The 11,403-nt window shown below is 36.0% G+C and overlaps 1 protein-coding gene and 1 long non-coding RNA gene across 2 annotated transcripts; both read left to right on the forward strand.

Moving 5' to 3' along the window:
• Positions 1–4,057: 4,057 nt before the first annotated feature.
• On the forward strand, positions 4,058–4,774 carry LOC136070691 (serine/threonine-protein phosphatase 7 long form homolog). The gene is made up of 2 exons (XM_065780977.1): positions 4,058–4,307; positions 4,419–4,774. Exons 1-2 carry the CDS (start codon positions 4,058–4,060, stop codon positions 4,772–4,774), a joined length of 606 nt encoding a protein of 201 aa, XP_065637049.1.
• Positions 4,775–6,429: 1,655 nt separating this feature from the next.
• Positions 6,430–8,818, forward strand: LOC136070698 (uncharacterized). Its single transcript, XR_010631924.1, has 5 exons — positions 6,430–6,535; positions 6,696–6,777; positions 6,936–7,129; positions 8,357–8,477; positions 8,576–8,818. It is a non-coding gene; the product is annotated as an uncharacterized LOC136070698 (long non-coding RNA).
• The last annotated feature ends 2,585 nt before the right edge of the window (positions 8,819–11,403 follow it).

Here is an 11,403-nt window from a genome sequence, read left to right on the forward strand (position 1 = left end):
AGCATCTCTCTCCACTTTATGATTCCTTTTATGTGGAGGTATGTACACTGATTTGTCTTTAGAGCTAGAACTCATAATAGGCACAAAATTAGGTTTCACAACAAGATTACAACAAATAACTTCTTCCTTTTTAGCATGAGATTCAGCAATTAAACACTTGGCATACATATTAAGTGATTCATTTTCACATTTAAGATCATCAACAATTTTGTTAAAAAAAACAAGTTCAGCACACAAGTCATTTTTCAAATATTCAAATTCTTTCAGGTTTATCAAATAATTTTTTGCAAGTTTCTTATACTTTTCAACCAACTTGTTAGATTCATCAAGTTTAGCGGTTAAGGCATCCTTTTCACAAACAAACTTGCTGAATTTTTCTTGAAATTTCAAAACATTTTTCTTCAAGAGTTTCACATTTAAAATTTTAGAAATACACAAGGAGTCATGCAACAAATTGTAGACACCTCATTTTGTACTTCTTATAACTTGAGCCTCCGTTCCTCAATGAGGATAACAATAGGAGGTCTAGGGCTAATCTAGGGCCTAGCTATAGAATTGTTTAGTTGAAAGATGCTTTTTGAAAGAAGAAAAATCCTTACAAAACCCTAAAAGTGTGTACGCAGCCTTAAGCCTGTGTGCGCATCCTTAACTCCTGCATATGTGGCCACAAGCTTGCATACGCAAGTAAGGTTCTAGAAACCCCTATAAGGCAAGTATTTTCACAAAATCTCGGTGGAGGCAATCCCACATCACCTGGAATTGCCTCCACCCCTTCTCTTTGGAACTATAAGAGGTCCCTACGACTCTTTTCCCAATAGATAGAGAATCCACTCCAAAAAAGTGATTCAAAGAGAAGCTTTTTACTTAGAAAAGCATATAAATTGAAGTTTCTTCGCTAGGACTTATTCTAGTTAAACTTACTAACCCTTTGGGTATTTTGTTTTGTAGATTGATTGAGAGGAACAGTCAAAATCAAGCTCCAAAAGCTTCTTGTGTGAGGTACTTGTTCTTCCTTTTTTTCTCTTTGTTTATTTGCTTTATGTTCTGTTTTATTGCTTTATTGTCTCTTTGTGTAGCTTAGGTTTATTGTTTATTCGTTTAGGAAGCACGTTAGATTGTTTAAACAAGGTTTTGATTGATGATTGTTTACTGAGTTTCTAGGCAAGGTTGCATACGTAGGCTTGTGCCCATGTATACAGGTTAGAGCCCATAAACCCAGATCTTGCTTATTTGTTTTTTCTGATTAAATGCATGTCCTTTAGGTTCTGTTTAGTTCTTTCTCACGTGTTTTAGGTCTTAGGTTTCTAGTGTAACATATTTTAAATACCTTTTGTTAGATTACATGATTACGGTTCTTGATTGGATGAACAACATGGGCATGGATATGGATATAAACATGCATTGATGCATAGGTGCTGTGGTGTAGTAAGGTAAGTGAGGTTCGTCACGCATGTAACATGGACATGTATTTGATTAGTTAACTTGTTTTTTTTATTAGACATGATGAGTAGGTTTGGTTGATGCCATATTGCTATGATGGGATGTTTAGGATGTCTTGATATTAATGCCTTGAAATCTACATCTTTGTGATGTACTCTTTGCCCTTTGATGTACATAAATGAATGCCATGATAAATCTATGATGGGCTTTTGGGACAATATGTCATATTGTATGTTAGATGCATGTTAGTGAGTGTATGAGTCTGAGATAGCCTATTAAAAGACCCTTTAATAAGATTAGGATTTGAAACACGATGAGTAGAAGTCAACCTATGGGTCGGGTGCCTAACACCTTCTCATCCTTATACTTAAACTGCAAACACAAGATCAGTCCTTCACATAAGGACGCTATACATATCATTCCTAGACCTAATCTAGATGATGACTTCATTAATACTCTCTGATCGGTCCACCCTTGGCCGAGGCATACTTCCCATGAGGAAACCACTCATCACAGGTGCTTCTGCCCATAGTGGTGACTCCACTGGGGATAGAAAATTTTGATTCCAATGTGTTCCATTTCCTAATCCTATTAAAGGCTTTTTTTTTAATGTGATTTAGTACACACTATCACTTGGTTCTTTGTCCCTTTTGCCATGGTTTGTGATGAGTGGGAAATTAGAGGCTCCATATAGGGCCAAGAATTTCCGAAGTTCATCCCACCAACTCACAAGGCTTTGAGTACATTACATGTTTGCCACCAATCCATATGGAGTCCACTTAGGCCCAAGGTTGGAATAATGGCCCACCTAGTTGTGAGTAATCTATCAATCTATGCCTTTAGCTTTAAGGAGCTTACCCACACATAGAGAAATCCTAGATCCTATCAAAAGAGGGTACTCTTTATATCTCTTATTTTTTCAACCATTTACACCTAATTCTAAAGGCAAAATTTGGTAAATAGTACATTTTTAGGAAAAAATTTGGTGACTAGCACACATTTGAACTTATTTAGTTAGTTTGACTATTTTTGAAACTCAAGTTTACCAAACTCGAGTTCCAACTCAAAATCGACTTTACTATACTCGAGGTCCGCCCAATATAAGTTTGACGTGGAATTTAAATAAATAAAAAAACCCACATGGAACTCGAGTTTAGTAAACTCAAGTTCTATGCGAGTAAAAAAAAAAAAAAAAAACCCAGATGGAACTCAAATGTATTAAACTTGAGTTCCAATATATTTTTTTTAAATGGAAACCAAGTGTAGTAAGCTTGACTTTTTTTTTCTTTACTTTTTAGTGTTATTGGCCTGTTTGCTGTGTCTTCAAATATTCTGGATTGTTTCAAACGTTTAAAAAACAAAACCCATTACTTCAAATAGAGCAAAATGTGAAAAAGATTGCTACTTTTTTTTTTCTTTTTCTTTTGGGGGTTAAATTTATTTACTTTTGTTAGGGTTGTTGAGAAAATGTACATAAGTCCTGGAAAGAAAGTTTAGATCTTTTTATTTTTTTTATTTTTTATTTTTTTACCTTGCTTCCTTTTTTATTTTATAGAAAAGAATGTGAGATATTTATTTATGGTTCACTGCAGTATCTCTTTTGCTATTCTGCACAAATATAAAAAATAGAATTTCTCCTATTTTTGGTTTTGAGGTCTTTAGATTGTTTATTCATTTTCTATTTATTTGCTTCTATATAGTGCAATTGACCATGTTCATGATCTTTTGCTTATGTGATATCTAGACTGTGATCTTCTTCTTCTTCTTCCTTTTTTTTTTTTTTTTTTTTTTTTTTTTTTTTGTGGTGACCACCCAAAACATGAATTTTATATATATATATATATATATAATGATGCTTACAAATCTAATTAAAAGTGTCATTATCCAAATTTGATAATGTGACAAAAAATCATACAACACTAGAGAATAAGTCTAGGATTTTAGCATATAGGCTTGTGGGGTTCTTGTATTTCATCTTCCATTTCTTTTCTTTTTTCTTTTCTTTTTTTTTTTTTTTTTTTTTTTTTTTGGGTTGGCTATGGATCCTTAAAAGATTATGCAATGTCAGCCATATGCATTATTTTCGATTATTACTTTGATTATTGAATGTTGTAAATTTAAAGGATTTTAGTAGATATTTTATATTGTATGGTTTAAATTAAATCCTGTGTCTTCTCTTTTTCCTCTCATACTTGGCTCATTTATGCATATATCTTATCTCTATTCTTTTCCCTCTTTTTTATTTCTAATTGATATGACATAAAAACTTTTTGTAGCATGACGATAGATCCTGGACCCATTGATCGTAGTGTTTTGATGGAACAAGTGAATCATCGATTTGAGTTACTTTGGAACCCTAGAGACCAGGTAAAATTTTTTGCATAATGGTATTTGGTGATTTATTAACTTTTTTGTGAAGTGATAGAAGAAACTTGAAATTAATTCAAAAATAAACTTATAGATTATACATTGCTTTTGGTTGTTGAGTTGTTCTTAATGGCATATTACTTACTTGATCAAAGTATACGATTTTTATCTATTGTTATAACATTTGCAAGATCCTTCTGGCACACTAAATTGTTGATGTTGCCATGAAGAGTTGACATGTCGAGATCCTATGGTAGATGAGCATGTGATTGCCATAGTGAGGTTGCTTGGTGTAGAGCATTTGCACATGGTCCCATCCATAAAGTTTGATTATGCATTGATCACTGCATTTGTAGAGCAATGGCACCCAAAGACCCATTCTTTCCACCTTCCACATGGTGAGATGACAATCACACTACAAGATGTGGAAGTTATAATGGGGATGCCCATCGAGAGTGAGGCAATGGTTGGGTTCACTAAAAGAACTTGGAAAACTATGTGTAATGAAATGCTTGGAAATCAAATTCCATATGAAAATAAAACCATGCTAAATGGTCAAAGGATTCAAATAAAAGCACTTGTTGACTGAATTGCACAACTGCTACTTCCAGATGCCAATGAGTTGCAAGTTCATCAATATGCTCACTACTATGTACTAGCCCTACTAGGGGATATGGTATTTGTTGACAAGTCCAGAGATAGAGTCCACCTCATGTGGTTGGAGTTCATGGAGAACCTTCATAATTCACCCAAGTATAGCTGGGGTAGTGCAGTCCTATCATGGTTGTACAGACAATTGTGCAAGGCAACCAAAAAGACAGCAAAGCAAATTGGTGGAGCATTGATTTTGGTTCAATTATGGATATTTGCCAGATTCTCACATATGTCCCCACAGAAGGTGCCCCCAGCAGAGGGTGTTTATGGTCCACCACCACCACCAACACCAACTCCTCTTGCCATGAAGTAAGTATACATTGCATACTTATTGTGCTATCATTAGATGTATTATGCCACAATTTTTTATCGTTAGAGTTTTACGTAAACGACTAATGACCATGCTATGTTACGTGTTTGTAGATGGGCAGGGGCTAAGTGTACAAAGAACACTCACACACGTGCTTTGCGCATATCGCAATCAAATTGCCGCTGCACAGCCCGACCAAGTATAATACTTGTTTTTATATAACATTTATATCAATTTATGTCTTTGAAATTACACCCATTATAATCAAAATCATTAAAAAAATATTTCATTACCCACTATTGTACTAGTTATGCAAATTATGAGAAAATTTCTTAATGTGGTTGCTTTTGTTGGTGGCTACTGTAGGTTAAGTGGGAGCCATATGCAGATGAATTGAGCTGCCTTCCTCCTAATTTTTGCTTTGAGGGAAGTAATGTGTGGAGGTCGAAAGTTCCACTTATATTTTTTGGCTTGTAGAGTTCCACCTACCTGATCGTGTCCTCCGACAATTTGGGTTAAAGCAGGAACGACCTGAAGATGTTGATACTAATCACAAATTGCATAAAATAGATGTGAGGAGTAAGTTTGAAAAAAATTGGAGGGTGGAATATGCATTCCATATTCAGAAATGGAATGATCATTCTGAGTACGTCTGTCATGTAGAGAGGATAGAGGAGGTGATGTTACGTCATCATCCATATATGGTGTGGTATCGTAGGATCACTCAACTGTATATCGACCACGATAGCGCTAAAATGGAAATTTCGGTAATGTACACAAATTTATTTTATTTTGCAAGTTGTGTTTGATGTCATGTCTGTGTCCTACGTAATAATGCCTGTGATTTAATGACAGATTGCCAACCAACTGGCTATCCTTAGTTCGTTCAATGAAGACTCTAAAGAATAAAAGTTCATCAAGAAAGCCCTTGAGGATGTGGATGAGGTTGATCGCATAGATGTGCCAGCCACTGATGAAGCAGCAAACCACACTGAAACACCAGATGTAGGGCCCAGTACAAGCTCAGTTGCTCCGGTGCATACACGTTGTCAACATGCCCCCACTCCTCATCTTGCCACTGAGACCCCTAATCCACCCTTGTCCACCCCTTATGACACAACCAGGCCCCCCATGCCACCCATCGCTCCCATTGACATTGAATCTCCCTTGTGGTTTACCCATGCTGAATTTGAGTCCTCCTCACACACCACTACCATTGACCACAACTCGCTCATGGCCCCGTCCTATAGCTCCCCCTAGACAGTTATACCCATCCCTAGCCTTCGAACACCCCAAGTTGAGCTAATGTCTACCAGCCTGTGTCATAGACAATTGCCTCCGACCTCCTCCTCTCCCTTGATACATGTTGCACAAGTAACACAACCACATGATGGACACGTTGAGCAAGGGCAACGTGATCAAGTTGAGCAAGGGCAAACGATCATGCTCCACCTAAACGGAAATCAACTCACACCATCCAACCAAAGAGATGCAGCACAGGTTCCCACCTGGTATTCCAAGTGCTTTATTGTTATTTTAATTTCATCTATTTTTCGTAGTTCTATGTGCATGAATTTGTTTGTTTGTTTGTATAAGCTTACAAATAGTTTTATGAGCAGGTTACAGCTCCAAATGAGTTATTAGAGCAGGTTGCAGCTCCAACTGATAGAAACGCTCACCCTCCAACCAAACAGTACACTAGATGCGACTAGAAAAGAAGTAAACGCGGGGAGGGTACAGCCCAAAAAAGATATTTTTTTAAAGGTGTGGTTTTTGCCTTTTCCTTGATTTGGTAAAGTTGAATTGGTAAATTGATCAACTTATTAGAAATGGTGGCCTTAGTAATTGAAAAATGTTGAGAGGCTGTGTTTGTGTTTCAATGAATCAAATAACAATGACTTTCTGTATTTATGGCTTGTTTCAGGAGGATAAGTTGCCCTATTCTTTCTATATATCAGATAAGGAGCTTGTTGTTCCTCTTGGCACTTAATTAGAGAAAAACAAAGGTTAGTCAAATGAGATTGGCAGTAGAAGTGTCATGCTTTAGCTGTTGCAATAGGATTTTAGTCATTGCTCTTGTTTTTTGAATGAGGCATTTAAAGGCTGAATTATGAGGCTTTGCTATTGTTTTTTTATTTGTTGATTTTGATGTAAGGGCCTGCAGGTGTTGCTGAAGAAGTTTGTTGATGTGTAACTTGCTGGAAAGGCTTTTTTTTTGGATAGATAACTTGCTGGAAAGGTTGACTAGGAAGATGAAAGAATGGTTTCATTTGGAATGCGGCTTCTTTCCAGGGGTGCAGTCTGATGAATACGGAGTACATTGTTGGGGCTGTTGTTTTTACAGGACATTAAACAAAGGTTTGATATCATGAACTGCACTGATACTCGAAACCTATTTTCCTCTCTTTGGCTAACCCCCATGCTTGGAAACATGGAGAAACATGAAAAATGGAAAATCTTAAAATAGGACATGGGTAGATATGATTATGGGTTCATGTGTATATTACTTGTGATGTGTGTGTCTTATGCATGTGATCTGAATGCTCATCTTATGTAATTTCTAAGATATTCAACAAGAAAAAAAAGGTTGGTGGAAAATATGAAGCTCAAAGTGGAGGATATTAGTTTCATAAAATGTTGACTTGATTGATTTGAAATGATAGTTTCAGTTTTTAAAATGCTCGTTTTTTTAATTTCTATCTGATATTACAATTTTTAGCTGTCGTGTTTACTTTATCTGTCTTGTTCTATGTTTCTCAGGATCATAGTTTTAAAACCTTAGGTTCGGTTAATTTACAAAGCCAAGCAACTGCTTATGCTAGATTGGCTGAATCTGAAGCCATAAGGACTGCTTCTGTGAAGAGTAATGCTGAATCTGGTCTCTTCACTATCCTCCCAATTCAAGCACAATAAAATGAGCAGTCTGGACTGGAAATTCCCTTGCCATATTAAATAAGAAATTAAGACACTTTAGGAAGATTACTTTTATATTTTTATTTTTAATTGTGTCTTTGCAAACAAACACACAAAATTGGGATGGGGGAAGTTTTATAATTGCTTCTTTTTTGAACTTTAACTAAAAAGTCATAGGAAAATTTATAACAAGGGTCAATATACTCCATTGCACATTGCTTTTTGTTCAACCTATTGCTCTCTTTTTCCATTATGATCCACTTGTTAGTTTTGCATCTAAACATAGTGACATTTGCAGTTTGCTTTTCTAATGAGTATGTCCAGCAACCTTTCTCTAATTGTGGCAGTATCTGCCAGTTGGACTCATTGTCTAAACCTTAAACTATTGCAACCCAATCCTATATCCTGGAGCTGAAATATGAGTAAATGACAAGACTTGGCATATGCTACTTATAATTCTATAACCAGAATTATTTGAATTTCTCCTACCTGTTGCTAAGCAAAGCAAATTCTATTTACTCTTTTGTCATGGTTACTTAATTAAGGTCAAAGTTTGGTGTTGAAAAGGATCATAAATGGACAAATCCAGATTTTCTGCCACTATGTCTGGACCTGTCCTTTTGCCTTTATTTAATCAGTCATCTTATATTCTTTTGGTTAAAATTTTTGCAGGTTAATGCTAGTGGACAATTTTGTGGGGTAGCTGAAATGGTTGGACCAAAATGACTTTGAAAAGAATGCAAATTACTGGCAGCAAGATAGATGGGGTGGGCAGTAAATTACTGGCAGCAAGGTAGACTTTGAAAAGAATGCAAATTACTCACAAGATAGATTGGTGCACCTATGTCTCAATTTAAATTAATTTATAGTCTTCTTGTTTCCTTTCTGCAGGATAAGGAAATTCAAGAATTGACTGCTGAGTTGGAGAATGCTGAGTAGAAGCACATCGTGAATTGAATAGAAAGATGTCCTGGATATGTATTGGACCTTCAACCTAGTGAATCCCTTTGGGATTTTTCTTTTTAAAAAAAAAATTGTTGATGTACTTGAATAGAATTGATTAGTTATGCGTAATGGGATATTAATAAAGTGCCAAGGCCTCATAGTTCAGGATTTAAAACCCCCATCCCCATGACAGTGTATCGAATTATCAAAAAATTAATGAAATATTTCTTCGATAATTTAGTAATTTGTAAGCACATCATGATGTTTCTTGAGTCTTGAATAAGAAATTCAAGTGGTTTTGTTTGTTTTTAGACCCCTTAAAATACAACCAGATCAACCTAGTTAATTTAGACAAGTGATTACTTAGTCAAATTATGCAGTACTAGGTTAACATAGATAAATCATATCAATGTAAAGTGCGGAAAATAAAAAACACAAAGATATGATGACCTAGGAAAACCAAACTGGTAAAAAACCTGGAGAGGATTTAACCTAACTATCCTCAAGGTAAACCGAATCCACTATGAAAGAATTGAAGTTTACACAATTGCGACTTAGACCACTAATATCCTATTGCTACCTCGAGTAGGAAACTTACTACCACGACCACGTGACAGCTTTGAGTCCATGGACTACTTCTTTCTTGGATTTTTAGCAAGTACAAGCACTCCCGATTGTGTATCTTTAAGCTCTTGAATCTGCAATTGAATGATCACCAAGTTCTTGACATAATCTTGAATCTTGGAAGATCTCACAAAAGATTCACATACACAGCATAAAGAGCAACCTCAAAACGTGGCTAGGGTTTTCCCTTTTATACTAAAGACAAAACATAAAACCCTACACGTCAAACAGGCTTGGGTTAAGTTGAAAATTCTGCAGAAAAGTCAATCTGCATGACTTTTGATCAGTCGAGTGTAATTCTCGATCGATCGAGTCAGGCAGATTTACACAATAAATCTTGTAACAACTCGATTACAACTTTACATAAAAAACATATACTTTAAGCAAGTCTAAACAAGACTAAAACGTTTTGATCATGGTTTGCTAACATTACAAAATGAAGTTCTAATACATTAGTTCCTAATTCCTTAGAACCTAACAAACTCTCCCTTTGGCAATCTGTGACAAAACACAAACTTAACAAAATGCTCAAAGTTACATAAAAATAGCTCATTACAAAAACAGTGCCCAACAAAACAAATTCAACCTAACCACTATCTATCAGTTGCAAGTGTAGACAGCAGTATGACTGAATCAACCTGTATATTTTTTGAAACACTCAATAAACCCATAAATGCATGTATGGAAAATACAAGTAAAAAAAAAAAAATTCTTAATTTCACATAACACAAAATAAAGACATATATCATGAAAAACTCATAAATATAAATCAATAAGCAAAGTGAAACAAGAAACATATACAATCAAAGTATCTCCCCCTATCATCGACAACCCAAACAAAATACATCATGAGCCAAAAAAAGATAAATACAAAATGAAGCACCTAGATACAATCTAAAAGCTTCACTGCTCCAAAAATACAAAAATCTCCCCCTAGCTACAAAAACTCATCTACAAATGTACTCCCCCTTTTTGTGATGGAATGCCAAAGGGCAATCAAAACCCATCATCAAAAGAAGGTGGTGGAGGCGACCGTCTCAAGTGCTCCAAATCTACTCATAAGGCACGAAGCTCATCAAGCAAGTTCACCAAAATCTGACCATAAACTGCCTAAACGGTCATGACAGTCTCCAACGTACGATGAATGTCTAAATCATTCGAGGTAGAAGGTGGAGGAACAGTAGTAGCAGCAGTAGCAGCAGGATTAACAGACTCCTCAACCGTAGTAGCACCTATAGAAGAGGGAGGAGGAGGTGTGACATCAGAAGACTTAGCCTTAAGATGTTTAGAGCTCGCTTTTAACTGAGCAGCCCTCTGCCTAAGAAAGGTGGCACCTATAGAAGCTATAATGTGAATAGGCTCAGACGTAGGAAACTCATCTAGACCTAGATGTAAAAGAATCTGATGAATAAAAACGGGGAAGAAAAGAGCATGAGTAGTAGAACTACTCCTATGCACCTCAATCAAAGAATGAATAAAAAGATGAGGAAAGCTTGTAGAAGATTCAGTAACAAGGGCATGCAAAAACGCACAACTCCAAAGGAATGGTGTGTAGATGAGAGATAGGCCACAAAGAATGACAAGCAATCCTAAAGAAAAGATAGTGAATCTCAGTGAGCTCAGCAGTAGTGATTTGAGGATCAGAACTCCATTGGATAGAAGACCCAGTGATGTAAGACATGATGTCGTCTAGGGGAGGAGACTCATTATAAGGGTAGACAGGGTGCTGGACCACAGGTACCCCAAGAGTATCAGGCACTACTGAAGGAGTAATGGAGTACTCTACACTGTTGGTTAAATCTGGTTTTGTATCTCATACAAAACACATAGCGGAAGCAATAAACAAAGATCTATTTCATTCATGATTGATAACTTGCATTATGTAAATTTCAGAATTAGCGTACCTTGGTGTGGTGAAATTCAAAACAAAAGATTATAAGTACTTGTGAACACTTTCAATCTTCACTCCAATTCCACTTTACGCCCAAGAAGTGTGGTCTCTCAATCAATTTCCAAGGGAGAATAATTGAGTGGTTTCACTCGCACATACACACCACTTCACAATGGTGTCTCACTTTTTCTCTAATAAAAATTCTGTATGTCTCTCCCTTTATATATAACTGATTATCTAATTGGGCCGGCCTATTGGG

The sequence above is a fragment of the Quercus suber genome, unplaced genomic scaffold (genome assembly GCF_002906115.3).
Source record: "Quercus suber isolate HL8 unplaced genomic scaffold, Cork oak 2.0 scaffold_253, whole genome shotgun sequence".
In the NCBI taxonomy this organism is placed as follows: Eukaryota; Viridiplantae; Streptophyta; class Magnoliopsida; order Fagales; family Fagaceae; genus Quercus; species Quercus suber.